The sequence below is a fragment of the Oryzias latipes genome, chromosome 12, assembly GCF_002234675.1.
Source record: "Oryzias latipes chromosome 12, ASM223467v1".
Classification (NCBI taxonomy): Eukaryota; Metazoa; Chordata; class Actinopteri; order Beloniformes; family Adrianichthyidae; genus Oryzias; species Oryzias latipes.
Window position 1 is genome coordinate 15,871,585 of NC_019870.2, and position 17,996 is coordinate 15,889,580.

Sequence of the window (17,996 nt, forward strand, 5' to 3'; positions counted from 1 at the left end):
AAATCTTTATCATCCACTATTCATAATACTGCACTGGCTCTAACATTAAAGAAAAATATCGCACCAAAAAATACTGCATATGTAGTGTACATTGTGTAGATTACAATACAGCATTAAATGTAATTTTTTTTAAAAGTCGTGCTAAATTAAAACCCTGTAATTCTTCTGATATTGCTTTTGCATATGAAGAAAAGTGCTCAAAACTCTCAAATAAATATTTGACTTTCCCTGGAAAAGTCTGCGAGTTAGTTTAAACAACATCACCTATGAAAGTCCAGGGAAATATTGTTTTAAACACTCAGTTTAATTTCTCTTTGGCTACTGCAAAGCTTCTGTACGCTATTTTCAGGTTAGATGGCCTTTCTGATTCTTATTCAAGACAGCAAAGGAATGTCTTCAAAGTAACCAACATTCTAGTGGGTTGAAATTTGAACAAAAATTTTCACAATTTTGTCATGCTTGTCAAAAGTAATAATGAAAATTAAACTCAAATATGTATTTGCTGTTCCAACTCACTGCTGCACCAGTGGCATTGGTCAGGAATGTAGGATTATTTTTGGGAGATTCTTTACCTTTTTTTTTCCAAACATTTCTGTCTCACACAGGTAGTGTGTGAGAAGTTATAACTAGTTAATTTATTTACCCAAGTTTTTACATGTAAGCCTGTTCAATTGTTAATCTTAAATTTAATATTAATCAATTTAAAATGTCGCTATTTTACAATAGGTTACTTGTGTGTTTGTAAAAACGTGAGTCTGTCTGGTTTACTTTATTTATTTAAATGTTTATAATATATTTTTCAATGTCATTCAGGAATTCAGACATAAAACTTAATTCCACCAATCCTGTTTTCACAATTCCTTTCTGATATGTACCTGACTGCAGGTGGAAACTAAAACACTTTTAAACACGGACCCTTATTTACAATATATTTGTCAACAATCATCACAAAGTTGTAAAGAATACACAAAACATCTTGGCGAAACAAAACCTCACAATGAAAAATTGTGTAACTTATGGGGGAATTTACTCGAACTCGGCGGAACGTTGAGACCTTGTCACGTGATAAGAAAGACAACCACGTGACCTATGCGTCATCCCTTAAAACCGGACCTGACTGGGACAGTTGGAACAGAGTGTTGTTATTGTTGGGAATGTTGTCATAACGGCGCGCCGCATCATTAACCCCACTCCGAATTTGTTCCTTCGGCTTTCCTCACCAGTATTCATATCACAGAGCCGTTAGGGAATAATTAAAATAAAAAGGGCCGGACTGCATCTCCCTCCATAAACGCAGGTCCAACGGAAGCTGTACTAGCAAGCCAGAGATACTTACTTAGCAGTTATGGAGTGGCCGGGCCACGGCGCCTCACTTCGCCCCAACAGAGAGTCCGGCTGTGATCACGTTTCCACGGCCAGATCGTGTAGCGGAGGCTGTCCTCACCAACAGGTAATTGTTCAAACGTACTGTGTTTGCTGTATAGAATACTTTACACAGTGAAACGTGCATGCTAACTAGCTAACTGTTTCGCTTAAGTAAGCCTTACTCAAAGTTCACCGCTCTATGCATAGTTGTTGTGTTTTCAGCTTTATACATTAGATTTTTATTATTAAGTCTTAAATATTATGAGAAATGTTTTGTTTTTAATAAAAATTGGTTTGACGCCACATAAAGTTAGCTTAAGATTAGTTTATTCGACTGTGAAGGTGTTTTCTAGTTAGCTAGCTAAGCTAGCAGCCATTTATTTAGCATTTTATTAAATCTCTGAAGAGCAGGCCTAAAACAAGTAATTGGTTTTAATTTTTCTTTTAAAATATATATATTTGGGGGTATTTTGGTTCAATTGAAGGTCCAGTGTCCCCATTACTGTCTTCTGTGACTTCAGTGGTCATGGTGAAGACTATCATCTCCTTACATGGCTGAAACTGTAGATTTAACAAAATAAAAGCCTATTGCAGCCCTTTAATTCAGTATGTTCCAAACATACATAAATAACATCTCTAATACTAGTTACACTGCAGTGTCAGTTGTACATTTGCACTTATAATTTTAAATATTTCCCTTTTATCAGCGATCTGTTTTGTCGGTCACCTTTAAAACGTCATGTCCTTCTGACATGTCCTTCCATGGAAATCTCCCCACAGGCCCCCTCCCCACACCTCTGTGACGGTGCCATGGCGTCGCTGTGTCAGAGCCAGGAGCACTGTGTGAAGGCCTCCATCTTTTCCAGTTGGAGATTGGCAGAAGCGCAGGACCAGTTATGTTCTTTAGGGGTCCACAGCTCTGAGTCCATGGAACAAGAGCGAGCAAGAACCATGGTTTGCCCCACAGAACTCTCACAAAATGAGGAGGAGTGGCGTCGCAAGGAGCAAATGCTGGGGGGTCAGGAACCTAGTTATAGTCCTGTGCTGAGTGCTACAGGAAGCTGGGATGTTTTCGACAAGGTAGAGTTAAAATGAATTGAGCTTAACACCAAGTATGATGCTTCACATGACATCTTTTTAATTTTATTGTCACACAATTATATACATGTTCACTTACTATTTATATTTTCCAGAGTATTATCAATATTCCATCTCAGACTGTAGAAATGGATCAGGACAAGTGCAAAACATTTCTACAGAAGTATGAACAAGAGCTCAGGCATTTTGGTAAGTTACACACCACATCATTTCCATAAAGTATTAGATTTATCTTTCCCTGCAGACGATCTAATCTGATGATGATGTATAGGTGTCTTCTTTTTATAGGGTTGCAGTTAGAACTACTGAACCCAAAAAGTTAGAACTTTCTTTTCTTAACTTTTGGTCTAGTCATGTATAAAGAATGTTAGTCACCATGTAAAAATACATTCCTTTTGTGAAGAAATGCTGTAAAACTTGTAAATGTGCATTCATTTGTTCAAAAAATATTTGCTACTTGCAGCATGTAATATATATCTAATTTTAAAAACATTTTTAAACTTCTGATAGGCCCAAAACAGACTTTTTTTCCAAATGTATAAGGATGCGTGGGTATTTCCCCACAGACCTACTGTCCAATCGGTTTAGTCTTAAGCTTGTTACAGATTTTTAAAATTAGTTTTAGTTTAACTTGAAAATATAACAGTAATAAAATCATGTACGTTTTTTACTTTTCAAAATGGCTTTAAAAATCGGAAATGCTGACGTATTTTAAGTTTATTTTAAGTTTTTAAAAGTTTTTTTTTTTTTTTTTTTTTTTACCAGGATATTCAAAAAATGGCTAAATTAACGTTTTATGAATGGGGGGAAAAATGAAATTTTTCAGTTCTTCAAAGCTGCTGTAACCCATGCGGTTCTTTAAAGACTTAAATGGTGTTTCCAGGTATGTTACGGCGATGGGACGACAGCCAGCGATTTCTGTCAGACATGCCGCAGCTCATCTGTGAGGAAACGGCCAACTTCCTTATTCTGTGGTGCATCAGACTTCAGCAGGAAGGGGTCTGTGCTGCAGAAACTACACCAAGTTGATTCAATCTCTCTGTTCTGGCCTTAAACTAGCTACATGCATAGCAAGAGTTCCGGTTCCGGGTTACACAGCATCTTATGATTTTTAATTCTGTCTGATAAAAACCGGGAACCGGATATTGATAAATCATGTAATAAAATGGTTAAAGTATAACGGGGTGGGATTATATAAATTCGCTTCCTTCCACTCCCTTTCAAGCAATATTTATTAATATGTCTAATTGTCCTAAGTTTGATTAGTTACTGTATGAATGTATAACTGATGATTATATTGCTGTTGTGTATTATTTCTACTTAATTGCTTGAAATAAACCATTTCAAATCAAATTCAAATCAAAGAGGAACAACGTTACAGTTCAACTTAACTAATTATCTGCAAGAACAAAAATTGCTGCTTTAATTTCTTGCACTAATTATTTAACGGGTCATCTAAAGAAAAGCATTTGTTCATTATTATTTAGGAAGGCACCTCAGGAGTTGAGATATGAGTTTTTCATTAGAGTCCTAATCTGATCAGAGATAAATTTCATTGCTTCTTTTAACAAGCAGCTTAACTAAAGTTGAGTCTTTGTCCTGCAGAAGGAGGCGTTGATGGAGCAGGTGGCTCACCAGGCTGTGGTCATGCAGTTCATACTGGAGATGGCCTCAAACTCCCAGCAGGATCCACGAGGCTGCTTCAGACAATTCTTCCACAAAGCCAAAGTAAGATCCAAACCATCAGATAAGCACCCATCAGTTTTTTAAGGTGCTTTTTTCTATCTAGCTTTTGTTGCAATACAACTCAATTTTTTCTTTCTTGGAAAAAGTGGAAATGTCTAATCTTTTGACATGGGTTTTACGCTCACCTTCACATTATTTTCCTCGTCTTTGCAGGATGGACAGGATGTGTACCTGGAAGTCTTCCATACGGAACTTGAAGCCTTCACACAGAGAGTACGAGACTACAAAGTGAAGAGCAGAAACGATGGTTCCAGCACTGAGCAAACAAACACTAGCCAAAACCACAGAGTTGACTTCAAAGAACCAAACGCCTTCTCTCCTCAAGTACGTCCTGCAGTTTGATACTGAGCGCTGTTCAGGCTTGTAGCTGCATGGAGTAACTGCTAGGTGGCACTGCAGAGTAGTTATTTATGGTCCAACATTTAACCACTTAGTGTTTTATGGATTACAACGATTTGACACATGGAAGGACTGGTTTATTTCCTAAAACTCTTACATTTTCTGGCCAGAAAGCCTGTTATTCTCGTTCTGGCAGACTTGCATGCTAGTCCAAACTCCATGCACTCTGTTTGTGTCAGTCTCTCCTCGCCAGTCCCTAATGAGACCAGGCTTCAGCCTAAAGCAGGGGTCGGCAACTGGCTCTTTCATCCCTGTGCAGCAGCTCTGTGTTTTTGTAAAATAACTATCATGTTCTCACATTGCCGTAGTGTCTTTAACACCGTCGAGTAGAGCGAGCTGGCAGGAGGAAGAGAGCAGCGTGAAAGCGGAGGGGGCGTGTCTGCAGATGTGAACGCCGACCAGAGTCTGTAATGGGATGGAAAGTTTTTCTGGAAAAGCAGTCAGTGGCGATCTCTTAGGGGACACATGAACGCCCAAAAAAGCCTTTTTTTTCCCCCTAGACTAAAACCGCCTATTTCCGCTTAAAATTAAATTTGCGTTGGGACGCCCCCATTATCCTGTCACCTTGCTGCCACGATGATCATATGTTGCGCTGTCTGTATAGAACACGCTGGAGGGTGGGGGCGATTGCAAGCGGGGGAAAACAACGAACAGGTAGAGAGGCGGGGGCGGGGTTTAGACCCACTGCTTATGATTCCAGAAGCAAAACATGGTTGTCATCCATAAAATGAATATAATTTATTTGGTTTACTGGATTTAGAGAAAAAAAACCGAGTCTGCATCAAAGTGAATTTGTTTTGAAAGACGAAAAAAGTCAATTCAAGGTTGTGGAAAATGGACAAAAGATCAAAGGAAACATCACGCTCATAAAGAATACAAATAATTATATAAATATCCTCACAGCATTTTGAATCAATACAAGTACAGTAATCCCCCCGTATTCGCGGCGGTTACGTCCCTCACCCCCCGTGAATAACGAAAATCCGCGAATAATTGACGCCGTTTTAAAACTGCCAGAGCCAGAGCCTCTGCAGAGTCAGAACCTTTTTCTGCCGTTTGGGTTCATTTCCAGAAGCTGGAGATGATGCAGGGCGTTTGGATGGCATCTTAAACGCGTAAACAATACTTTACAGTAAAGTACAGAGAAAATCGTTTTTCAAAATTCGCGGAATGAGCGCTGTTCTGCGCCTCATGCTTGTGACGTCACGTCATCCGCGGCCACCTGCGAATGGGCACGGCGCGAATATTAAACCGCGAATGGGCGGGGGATTACTGTATTGCCAAACGAACTATCGTGATATGTCGGCAAAAACCTTTTTTCTAACACACATACTGTTGCGGCTCCCTGTGCTTGCATCTCAGTGGGAAACTGATCCAAATGTCTCTTTGAGAGGTTCAGGTTGCAGACCCCTGGCTTAAAGCGTCCGTATCGTCCTTGAAACCGCCATTTAGACGAGTGACTTGAACTTGGTTATGAAGTGAAAATAAAATGGGTTAGAAATACATGAAATGCCAATTGATATTTCAGAAGTTAAAGCCTAATCTGTTTTTGAAAGTACATTTTATGGCATTAACACATCAAAAAGTTTTATTTAAAAGAGAAAAGGTTGATTTAGATTAAATGAAAGATGAATAGAAGCTTAGTGTAACTTCTAATGGCTGATTGGCTTAAATAACAAGGATTTGATTTATTTAGTCTGTCAGACTGTTAAATGCGATCATTCTAATAGTAATTGGGTATAAGTGGAGGTCCAGCATGTCTGTGTGAGTCTCCAGCATAACCCCCAAACTGCATTGTTCATAAAAAAGATCAAACCTAATTTTGGTATCCTATCTTTACTGAAAAAGAGGATGAGTTTCAAAGCAGGAATGTGTGTTTAGATGACTGCAATTTGAAGGTCTTTTGTGAAGGAATGGGGCCACCTCCCCTCCGCTGGCCCCACAGCCTGCCAAATGGCTTTCCGTTTAGTGAAAAACACTCCATTCCTTAAGGAGGTTCAAGTCTGTTCAAACTGAAAGTGATCCTCTTTTCATTTATGGTTTTAATGTCCAGCTGTAAGAACTGCCCAGGAACACACAGGGGTGTGTCGCCACATGCCTGTGAGAGTTCAAATGGAAGTCATCTAACAACTATTCTCTCTTCCTCCAGCAGGTGGCAGAGTATAACAGGAAGCACTGCTTAGAGGCTGGACTTTGGACAAACACGGGGAGATGGACAAAGGAAGAGAGTACAGAGGCCGAGGACACCAGAATGATGGAGATCTCTTAAGGAATTGCACCATCAGCAGTTCTCTCCACACGTAGGAGCAGTTCAAAGTCTTCATTGCAAGAACAAAAGGGACACGCGCTCTGTCTTCATGCTGCATTCTGCAGTAAAACGCCAGAAAGCCAAGAAATGTTTTCCTCAAGTCAAAGGTTTCTTCATTGTTGCCTTGTGCGCGCGGCTGGCCTCTGAGATGCTCACTGCTGTGTTTTCTGTTGGCCAACTTGCTTCACAGATGTTTTTTCCTGCTTGAAGTGATTAAGCCTGAAGCACAGACATGTGCTCGCTAAAATGCAAAAATAAATGGTTGCATGATTTATCTAGAAACCACAAAACAAAGTGAGTCAGGAAGCAGAAACGTCCCCAGAGGAGCAGCTCTGGTCTGATCAGGCGTATAGAAGCATGGTGGATCGGTTAAGGGTGTTTGTTGTTTTGGAAATGTCAATCATTTCATTCAGACTATGAAAAGTATATTCCTAGAAACGTCTGATCATGTTTGAACAGGTATGAGTGTACTTATTCATGCTACAATCCAATGCTAACATGCAGAAAAGCTAATTACGCTCAGAGACAACGTGGCCAAACTTCCTGTACTTTCTATGCCATGCCTCATTCACATCTTAAGTTCCTTTTGTCTGATTTTCAATAAATGTTCCAATGTGTGCTTCCCCAAGCATTTTATCTGACAAAGGCAGAATAATTGTCAGTGTGGCCTTAAAACTGCTGCTGTGTCTTGAATGTTTAAAGCTTGAATGGGGAAAAAAAAACGGGTGTTGGCTACACAAAGTCTGCTTCCCGTCACTATAAAGCATCTTCAGTCAAGAGCTGAGATGGGCAGAAACTGTTTTACTGATGTTTATCACCTGCAATGCACAAAAGTGATGTTCACTCCTTTGTGTTCTACAGTGCTAGATCAGTGGGTTGTTGTAAAACAAATGACAGTGCATGTCTAAGGTCCTGCTTTGTGTTTCGTGGGATAATGATGCAGATGTGGAACTAAATGTGAATGAAGGACTTTCATTTTGCTCCATTAGTCCCCATTTTTGTGAAATTGATCAGCTAGATTAGGTTTTACAGGATCAAAATAAGGGCAAAACAAAAATCAAGCATGCAGATGGTCCATATAGTGAAATAATTCACACAGTATATTAGTTTAAAAACACAAATGCTTAAGTTCTTATTTGCGTGTCACTGTTAAATTAGAGGTGTTTTTGTTCTTCATATGAAAGGGTTCCAGAGGAGTTGTGGTTTTTTCATGTTTTTTTGCTTTCATCAGTTACTCTAAAATTTAAAAATGGAAAACCAAAATCTGCTGAGCCAGCATCGTGATTTTTCCACAGGCTGTGAAATTAGAAACACAAAAAACCATTAAACACAATTTGTGACCTTACAAATGATGTTTATTAACTTGTTTTTTTGTTGCCGTTGCTCTCGAAGAGCTTATATCACACAGGCGCAGAAATCGGCGGGTTTAGACCACATTGAACCTCTGTATCTTAATAAAAGCCCCTTTAAATGTTGCACCAAAAAAAAAAATATCTCCACCAAAGCACAAGTGGGAATTACAAACTATCTCCTGTTTTTGTGATGATGTGAAGCCCATAGATATAAACTTCACGCCAGATGCAGACATTTGCACGATAAACACTTTTCATATCATTTACGCTTTTTAAATCTGTTAAGTATGTTGTAAAGTCAATGTACAACATAATTCACAACTTCATGTAGAAAAGACTGCAGGCCAACAATGAAACCAGTTTTTTGACAAATTCAAACCAGTTTTTGTGAACACACTGACAAAGAGAAACACGAACTAGTTTATTTTTTTAGAAAGGATTAGGTGAAAAACTAATTTTCAATTCAGTTAAAGTCATGAAAATGAATCTGGTGCATAAAATAAAATCTTGAAACTCTTAGTAGATGTAATAGATTTGTGAAGCCAAAAGTTTCAGACCTCTGTAAAAGTGCTGCAGGTCTCAGCTGCTGTTTGCACAGTTATGCTAAATTCCACAAACATGAACAGAAGCTGAACTGTTTTTTTTTCCAGAAAGTTCTTTCAATTATTTTCACTCAAACCCAGTTTAAAACAACAGGAAAACAAAGTGTCTTTAAATGCTGGTGGCACAGATGGAAACGGAGTGAGCATGTTCTGCTAATCATTTCAGATCAGAAATCAATACAGGTCACTGCAGATTAGCTCCTTCAAGGCTTTTAACAGGTTTGAAACACCGAGGCGAGTGCTAACAACACCCACAATACATAAAAAAAAAACCATTTTATTAAATGACTGCATACTCAAGGTCATGCTTTGCTGTGTTTCATGGTATAATGATGCAGATGGGAATGTTGCATTTTGCTCCATTCGAGTCTTTCAGTTTTCACGAGACGGATCAGAATATGCTAGATTATTTTTTACAGGATCAGAATAAGGCAAAACGAAAATCAAGGATTTTTGATTTTAATTATTAATACAGGTATTCGGTCCAGTTGTCAATTAAAGATTTCATAAATAAACATCTCAACGACAAGGTCACCAGCAGAACCACTACCTGAAATTGAGGAAAAATGTACCCAAAAGGAATGTTTCTTTTAATCAAATAGTCCATTTGTGGAAAGATTTTTACGAAGCACATTTGCTGAGCTACCCAGTCTAAAGCACCAAAAGGCACTTGTGTACATATAGCTGCACATCACATTTCCCTTTAGGGGCAGTCGACAGCTCCGCAAACAAGCTTCTTTAAGACACTAATGCAAGTCTTAAATAGAAAAAAACAAAGCTCACCATAACACTCTGGATGGACTCTTCGTGAAAAAGCTGTCAAGTATCTTGATTTAGCTCAGGTTAACTGTGGAAAGATGCTGGAAAGTTTTATTTCAACGAAAAAGTTTGAGCCAAACCCTGATTACCCGACATCTCTTCAAAGGCACCATATGGAATGAATATGAAAAGTGTTTCTAACTAACTGAACTATAACACTAGTTGTTAAAATTGAACACAAACCCAAATCTTCATGTGGAACATTCAGAGCACAGCTGGTCCTCTGCTGGCATTTTGTGTACCCAGGTTCCAACAGGTAAACTTCCGAGCTTTTCTTCATTTGTTTTTTGCCTAAGCAGCTCTCTGACTGTCCAAAGAGATCCTTTGATGGAGGAACTCTTCCACATGAGGCCAAATCTTGTTGGTTTCTGTCCCAGTGAAGGTCTTCACTACACCTTTACTTCTAAAGGGATGAAAAAGACAGAAACTGTAAGTTGTGGCCGCTGATCCACAGCTTTAAAATCACAATCAATGTATTAAATTCGTTTTAGAAAGTATGAAGATTTCCTATTATTTTGTGCAGAAAAAACGTAATCCTTTTAAAGACCCACTCAGATGAAAATGTCATTTTGGTGTTTTTAAAATGCTCTTGTGGCATTTTTCTGATGATGGAGAACAAAGATGAAGGGAAATTAAGCTTGAAATGGCATCTCTGAGTATTTCTTTATTTAAATCCTTGTGAATCCGGAGCAGACAAAAAAAATGTTGTTTGAAAAAGATCATTTTGTAAGGTAGAAAATACACAGGTCAGGCCACTGGGAAGCCTGCGACGGGGAGAGGGGTGGGGTTGCTCCACGCCAGCAGTCCCGCCCTCAACTCAGAAGCAAATTACAAAAGAACTACTGCCACTCTGCAGAAACTATGTCCTAGAACATTTTTGGTTAAAAATTGCCTTAGTCATAATTAAACATCCCTGGGAAAGTTTTTACAATAGATCAAAAGATGAACGGAGTGAGTCTTTGAAGCAAATCAAGCAATCCAAGTGTAATTCCAGATGAAAAATTGATATTCAGCTCCATCTAGAGCTGTGGACGACAATATTAGGCCCTAAAATGTTCTAAAAAGTTTATAAAATGAGCATATCTCCAAGTTAAAAATATAAAAAGCAAGTTCTCTCGGTTAAAAAATAAGTTACTACTCGAGTGCTTTCCACAGTATTGTGAAATGATCTTTGATAAATGTTTAGGTTTGATCTGGTGATTCGGTCCTCTCTGAATGTGCTTCTTCAGCGGTTTGAAGAAGTCAGGGTCCAAGAGGTGACCTTTCACCCACTTTTAAGCCTTTTCTTGGAGCACAAATGCAAAATCTAACTTTCATGCATTCAGCCCCATTTCTATGGGAAAAAATAAACCGCAGGAACCTTTTAAATTAAGAAAATGTGCTTTTTAGTAGATTTAAATCTGTATATTTGACTGAAATAAGACTACAGAGAATGGTTTGTTCTCAGTGGTCACATGACAAGACGGAGGGGGGCGTTTTTCTAGTTAAGAATGGGGCAAACTGTTCCCCTCCAAATATAGACAGGAACTTTTCAAGAAATACACAGAATTTAATTCTAAACTTTACAAGTTTTTTGTTGCAGGTTTCCACTGATTTCATCAGTTACTCTCAAATTAAAAGTGGAAAACCAGAATCTGCTAAGCCAACGTTGTGATTTTTCCACAGGCTGTGAAATTAGACATTGGATTACGAAAAACTCCATTTGATGCTTTGTTCCCCCTGTGAAATGTGTAATAGCATCACATATTGTGGAGGAACAGAAACAAGACTTAAAAAGCTGAAACACTGACAAGTGGTGACTATTGCTAAACGTTTCGCAATAAAATTGCACGTCCCAAATCGAGCTAATCTGGGTGGTTTTTTTTTTAGTGACAACCTATTCATCTGTTCTGGTGACGCAAAATGACTTTGCCAGCAAATATTGAGCTGTACAATGTTTGTGTATTGTGTATAAAATGAAAGGCAGAGGTGAACCTGTAGAACTCCAGGACGGGCTGTGTTTGGGTCTCATAGGCCTTCAGTCTCTGTGTGACTGTGTCCGGTTTGTCATCATCCCTCTGGACCAGAGGCTCCCCTGTTACATCGTCAAAACCCTAGAAAAGAGTTGGGGAGAAAAAAAAAAGTTTTATTCAACTTTCTCATATCTGCTCGTCAGTGTATCAATCATTAATGGCCAATTTTCTGAGGTCACCACTCCCTCAGGGGTTGGGTCAAATCTAGAGGAATAATTCATCGACTGAGGTGACGATAATTCTCCAGAGAGTTTAAAAAGTAATACAGTTTGGAGATATTACGATTAATTTTTTAGGTTTCACTTATTCTACAGGAAACGCACAGCACTGCATGGTGTGTGGCACTGCTGAGAGATCACTGGGAGCTTGACTTTCATTTTCCCAGTGCAGACAAAGAAAAAGTTTTTATTTTGTACTATATTTTTTTAGGTTTGGTTAAGGCAAAAGTAGGTCCCATCCTTCCTTAAAGCCTTGTTTTCTGCAAGTCCTGCTTTAAGTGCAACTTTTATGCGTCAGAAACTTGAACTTGGCTTTGCTTTCTGGACTTTTGAGTAAGCAAAAATATGCTCAACCCTTCAAACTCTCCAAGGTGCTCCTTGTCGTCCTTAGAATAGCTATATTCATGTTAAAGGCAAACAGGAATTGTTGTGGTTCAAAAGAAACACTTTAAGACGCAAGCTCAGCCTTTCACCTGCGGCTCAACTGTTAATGTTCAAAAACCTGCAAAAATGAATTATTAACAGAAGAAAGTTTCCATGAATTGTCTAAAACGGCTTCCTGCAGTTTGTCTGATATCTCATTAGGATTAAACAAATTGTAATCACTTAGTTCATACTCTCTGATCCCACATAAATGTGATTTTTTTCCATGAACTCTTCCTCTTTTAAATTAAACTCGAATGAATTATCTGATGCAAATGATTAACTCCAAATGTTCTCACTCTCAGACCGAAAGGGGGAATCTGAAAAGTTTCAGCGAAGGTTAAAAGAGATGATAACGTAAGCTTTAACCCTTTGCGTAAATTAAATCAAATGATTGGGAGACGGCGTTTGTAATGTAAAGAATTATCACATCGTTGTGTGAGATTGAGTTAGTCTTAACTGAAATTAAAGCTCAAAAGTCATAAACACAAACAAAAAAAGGATTCTGCTGCACTTTTTGAGCTCACTATTTTGGCTCAACATTAAAGCTAGCATTTTTATGGAGGAAAACACCTCCTTTTCAATCAAAATCTATTGGGTTTTTAATGAAATTTGTCTTGAATTAACAATTGGAAGTCAAGCGGGAAAGCTAAAGCTTTGTTTCTGAATTTAGATCAAGGGTTTTGTAATTTATCACCATTTTTAGTGATCAGTTTGTGGTAGGAAAACTGTAGAAATCTGATGATTGATGAAACACCTGTGGGTGTTTCAAAGTACCTTCATGTTGGCATCTTCAATACCTAAGATGCACTAATGAGACCATTTTATTCACACTTTTTAACAGTCACGTGCAGTTTCTAAAAAAAAAAAAGGCAGTATTATTATATCTGCTAATCACACTGAACTGAAGGAAAACCAAATAAACAACAAATGGATGTTTATATTACTGAAAGAAAACTTTTTTTAAACTAAAGTAGATAAAATTTTCAGATGAATTCAAAATTTGTAATAAATTATTAAAACTGGCAGACAAACAGCAGGAAAGTAAGCAACCAATTCAAGCACAGATAGTGTTTTGGTCAGACATTGCATTATTTAACCAAACCTGCAAAATGCAAAACTTAAATTTCCTTAAGTTTTAAGAGGATCAAAACTAAATGTTGACTGCCTGGGACCTTATCTCCTTGGTTTATTTTGAAAAAAAAAACCTGATCCTTATTAAAAATGTAATTCTTTTAACTCTCCAAACTGCAATAAAGATACATTCAAAAACGACTGACAGAAGGCGGGTGTATTTACAGGGACTTTAGGAGGGTTGAAATCTGTGTTATAGACTCTGCCGCTTGAAATGTGAGTCCATCGAGAGGTCAGGCGTTCTTTGATGGTCTGGAAAGGTACATTCAGATTGATGACTGTGTCCAGAGTGTAGGCTTGATCAAGGGCCTCCGCCTGGCTTACTGTGCGAGGGAACCCTGGGAAAATGACGTGAATTCACAGCAAAGATTAAAGGACACGGACAAGATGTATTGAGTAGAAAAAATATTAATAACAATATAAAGAACATTGTAAAAAATAAATATAGGTTAACACTAGTTTTTATCAATTATTAGAGAGCAAACTGCAAATATGAGTTCTTCACAGGTGGTGAGACCTTGGACGTTTAAAGCTGATAAGATGTTCTACTAGCAGATATTTTTTGTTTCATGAGAATAAACTGCAACAACAAATGTGTGGGGTCCTACCATCAAGCAGCCAGCTGATGTGCTCCATGGATTTCAGGTCTTTTAGTATGAGACGGGACATGAGCCCGTCAGGAACCAGCTGACCCTGATCCATGCAGGACCTCACCAACAAGCCGAGCTCTGCCACAAAAAATGAAGAGAAATGGACAAAAACTTTCATCTACAGTTCATGTATCTACATTTCCCCCCAAAAGAGCAAAACAAAAAGCCATTAAGCTTTAAAACCGGTGATATCAATTTACAGACATTTTTATAGAGAAAGGGCAGCAATGATCCCGCAAAAACAACCAAAAATGGTTGTCAAAGACAAGGAGGAAGCTGCCAATCTTTCCACCAGGAGGATTTGCTGCAAGAGAATGTCCTTTCATGACTGGACATGCATGCAGCGTCGTGCAAATACTCAGACAGCCCAGATATAAGACAGACTAAGTACCCTTCTGTTTACAAAAGAAAAACCCACACTGGTCACCAGAGGAACATGAAACCAACACAAACATTGAAAAAAAATCTACGGAAAATCCACCAATGAATAAATCTGTAACTGTCAGTGATTCTTCTGCACCTGTCAACCGGTCTTAGCTATTCTTGGGTGTTTATGGAGTTTTGTGTTTTGGGTCAATATTCTTTTGAACAACTGGCCCTGCGACTGGCGTAAGTCATAGGCATAAGTCTTGTTGAAAGTCTTGACCTGCACAGACTCGACACGCGCAGAGGCTGATGCAGTGAAGCAGTCCCAGACCATAACCCCGCCTCCTCCAAGTTTTAAGGAACAACCTTCTTTTCTTGGCACTAGTGATGCAACAAATCCCTTTCCCACAGTTTGGTTCAAACCTCGATTTATGGATCATAGTTTTGTTTTGGTTTGATACATGATTTGTGTATTAAAACAACAACAACAACAAAATTAAAGATTTAAATTTAGCACAACTGTTCAACACTTTCAATGTTAAAACACTGGTGTGCAGTAGGGATTCAACGATTCACTTTCCCCACAATTCAGTTAAATGGTGTAAACACGGTTGGTTAGTTTTTGATTAAGAACTGTGGCATCCCTACTTTGTATGACCCATTTTGTCTGTGAGCATATAGCTGGCGATGGCAAAAAAATAATCCAGTTTTGTCTCTTCTTTCCGAATGAAATCCTCTCAGAAGTTTTTCAAATTCTGGTCTTATTTAAGGTTTTGGCAGAGTTTTTTTTTTTTAAACAGATGAATTTTCGAGGCACAGAGAGACCCAGATAGGCAGCAGCGTAAAGGCTCTTGCCTAAGGACCCACACTGGATATTTTAGCTCATTGCTAGAAAAGGGAACCCAGGTTTCCTACACCAAGCCAACTACGACATCCAGGTGCCATCTACCATCAACTTGGTCGTCAATATAAAATCCCCTTTGTTTCAAACAGTGGCCGATGGTGTGATCCGACGTTGATGTGCCTTGACCTTAAATGCCTTTGGAGGTTGTTGTTGGTACACACCACATCACCAAAACAGCACAAAGGCTGTCGACACCCTTTAAACAGGCAGACTGACTTTCTACAGGTTGGAAAACACCGATATAGCCAATTTACTGACTAGTTTAACTCTTATTACCAAATTTGACTCAACTGTATCCAGGGTTACCCTCCTTTTTGTCCAGGCATGAGACTTGAGTTTGTTGCATTGATTCTGTTGACCAACAATTCCAAGCTATGTCTGATTTTCGGTCAATTTAATTTTTTCTTTATTCTCTCCGAGGCTATTGGTGTTCTTATTACCAGAGGAGCAGCTACAGTTTGGCTAAGAGCAATAAAATGCAAATGAGAGATAATCTTTTAGTTTTTAATTTGACTTTTACATGAAAGAAAAATGCTATTTCTACCCATCGCAAGACATAAACACGAGAAAAACAAAGACTAGATGTCGTGTCTTTAACAAAACAGGTTTAAAAAAAAGAGAAATCCAAGGCCCCATTTAAAAAATGTCAATTTCTAATGTAAAAAAACAACTTTAACATTAGAATGTAGCAAAAAGAGCTGATTTTATTGGGAAGAAAAGCTCGTAGCAGCTTAAACCTTAACATATCAGACAATAAAATGTATTAAATGGAACAGTTTATTACTTTTGAGCCACAAAGAATCTAAATGTGCAAAAACTGCAGACATATATATCAACAAATAGACAATGGTTCTTCAAGAAAACCCATTAAACAGAACATTTTTGTTGTGGCATATCCTTTTTTCTATGACTTGTGCCATATAGTGGTTTATTATTATCACTATTCAAATTTATTTTTTCAAATGTTGCAATTGTTTGCAAAAACAAAAACAAAAAAAATCAATGAACAAATTGTGGAAAAAAAGATGTTTTAAGGCTAAACTCTTAAGAGACATTTCTTGCTTCATCACTTCCCCTTTTACTGATCAAAGTCCAACTAAGAACAGGAATTTCTTGACGGGCCTTGCAGAAACTGACTTAGCATACACAGCAAGAGACGGAGCAAAGGTTGAAATGAGATCTTTAGAGGACCGTTGCTTTCTGTTGGAATGGAAAAGAGCAGATTGGCAAAGAGAGAAGCCACAAAGAGGATTACTACTAAACAAATACTCTTAGTCTGGGTTAAATCCTTTTAGTTTAAAATGCATTTGGTGATTACACCCAAAATGCAATAGTTTTTTTAAAAGTGAATTTTACATCCAAATCAGTTTGCATTTCAAATTAAAAGTTATGAGGCATACAAAAATATATTTGTCGATTGTTAGACAGTGAAATCCCTGAAAAAGATTAACTAAAGGACTAGAAAATGTCTTCATCTTCCTAGACCAAACAAAAAAATGAATCCAAATGTGATTGACTGGCTGTGGTGCACTTTAACCACAGACTTCCTCTTTCACACAGCATAGAAGAACTGGCTGCTTTATCAGCAACGCTCCTCTGAAGGAACAAAAGTTCACAGTTAGTTATCTTTACGACCTGATAATCCACATCCAAGGTGGTTCTGAGGATAAGCTTCATGGCGAAATGCAGGCTTGTGTCCCTGCAGATGTTTGGAGTAAAAACATGACCCTGTCATGCAGACTAGTTTGACTTCAACCTGGGAGAAACATGTTAATTTTGCTCAATTTAAAGAGATAAGAAGTTCTGCAAAAAGAAAAAAAAGGAGTGGTACACTTTATCAGGACAGACCAGGAAACCAACCCCTGCTACTGCCAATTTAATTTAATTCAAACTTCATCTATGGTTTGGGATGAAACTGGATTAAATTAAATATTTTTACCTGTTTGTTGCTTGATGTTGGCCCTCAAAATATCCCCGCTGGAGATGTGCTTCACTCCAAAACTTTTGACGATGCGTGCAGACACCGTCCCCTTCCCGGAGCCCGGGGGTCCCATGATGACAGCACGAAGGATCCTCTGCGCGACCATTTCCCCTCGAATGGAACTTCGAGTTTAAATGAACGCAAATTGCGCATGTGCGGGGCGGGTTCCGGGATGCCTGGCTGGACCGGACCGAACCACGAACTGAAGTATTACGAACAGACTACGCAACAAAGGAGGGGACGTGTCTTGAGGAGCCGCTCTCTCCCTCCACTCTGTTTTCCCCCCCAGCCGTGGAGGAAGAGGAGGAGAAAGAGGTGGAGAAAGAAGATGAGGCTGGCAGCTAACTAACCCAGCTAGTGACAGACAGCATGTGCGCGCAAATCCCCTCCAGACGCCGTCCCGTCCCTCAGAAATAAGACATTTCCCCCAAAGTACCCAGTCATGCCGTCTGGGAAAGTGTTGGGCTTTATTGTCGATGAATTTGTTGTATAATATAGTTATATAATTGGTTTTCGGGCGGCAAAGCCCTCGCTGGTTGGCAAGGTGACGGTGATTAATCCCATGGCATCGACTTCTGTGCAATAGGGTTTCAGCTTGGCCGCTTAAAAGTTCTGAATG

General features: G+C 38.7%; 2 protein-coding genes across 3 annotated transcripts; one reads left to right on the forward strand and one right to left on the reverse strand.

Moving 5' to 3' along the window:
- Positions 1 to 1,108: 1,108 nt before the first annotated feature.
- Positions 1,109 to 7,897, forward strand: cdc37l1 (cell division cycle 37 like 1). Of its 2 annotated transcripts, none has more exons than XM_004074840.4 (7): positions 1,109 to 1,450; positions 2,146 to 2,445; positions 2,559 to 2,652; positions 3,347 to 3,462; positions 4,069 to 4,191; positions 4,363 to 4,533; positions 6,761 to 7,897. In XM_004074840.4, the coding sequence occupies exons 1-7, from the start codon at positions 1,346 to 1,348 to the stop codon at positions 6,875 to 6,877; spliced, it is 1,026 nt and encodes a 341-aa protein (XP_004074888.1). In that variant the 5' UTR covers positions 1,109 to 1,345; the 3' UTR covers positions 6,878 to 7,897. The 2 variants fall into 2 exon arrangements, with proteins under 2 accessions (XP_004074888.1, XP_011480194.1); XM_011481892.3 differs by having other exon boundaries at positions 1,112 to 1,450; positions 6,758 to 7,897.
- Positions 7,898 to 8,256: 359 nt separating this feature from the next.
- Positions 8,257 to 17,814, reverse strand: ak3 (adenylate kinase 3). The gene is made up of 5 exons (XM_004074841.4): positions 17,336 to 17,814; positions 14,085 to 14,204; positions 13,642 to 13,814; positions 11,664 to 11,782; positions 8,257 to 10,092 (listed from the first exon to the last, which is right to left on the reverse strand). The coding sequence occupies exons 1-5, from the start codon at positions 17,481 to 17,483 to the stop codon at positions 9,981 to 9,983; spliced, it is 672 nt and encodes a 223-aa protein (XP_004074889.1). The 5' UTR covers positions 17,484 to 17,814; the 3' UTR covers positions 8,257 to 9,980.
- Positions 17,815 to 17,996: the final 182 nt, after the last annotated feature.

Coding starts and splice junctions, on each gene's coding strand:
- ak3 (XM_004074841.4), bottom strand. CDS start 17,483: ATGGTCGCGCAGAGGATCCTTCGTGCTGTCATCATGGGACCCCCGGGC. Junction 11,783..13,641: donor TCAACCCTCCTAAAGTCCCT/GTAAATACACCC, acceptor ACTCTTTTCTAG/GGTTTTGACGATGTAACAGG. Junction 10,093..11,663: donor CCCGTCCTGGAGTTCTACAG/GTTCACCTCTGC, acceptor TCATCCCTTTAG/AAGTAAAGGTGTAGTGAAGA.
- cdc37l1 (XM_011481892.3), top strand. CDS start 1,346: ATGGAGTGGCCGGGCCACGGCGCCTCACTTCGCCCCAACAGAGAGTCC. Junction 3,463..4,068: donor TCAGACTTCAGCAGGAAGGG/GTCTGTGCTGCA, acceptor TTTGTCCTGCAG/AAGGAGGCGTTGATGGAGCA. Junction 4,534..6,757: donor CAAACGCCTTCTCTCCTCAA/GTACGTCCTGCA, acceptor CTCTTCCTCCAG/CAGGTGGCAGAGTATAACAG.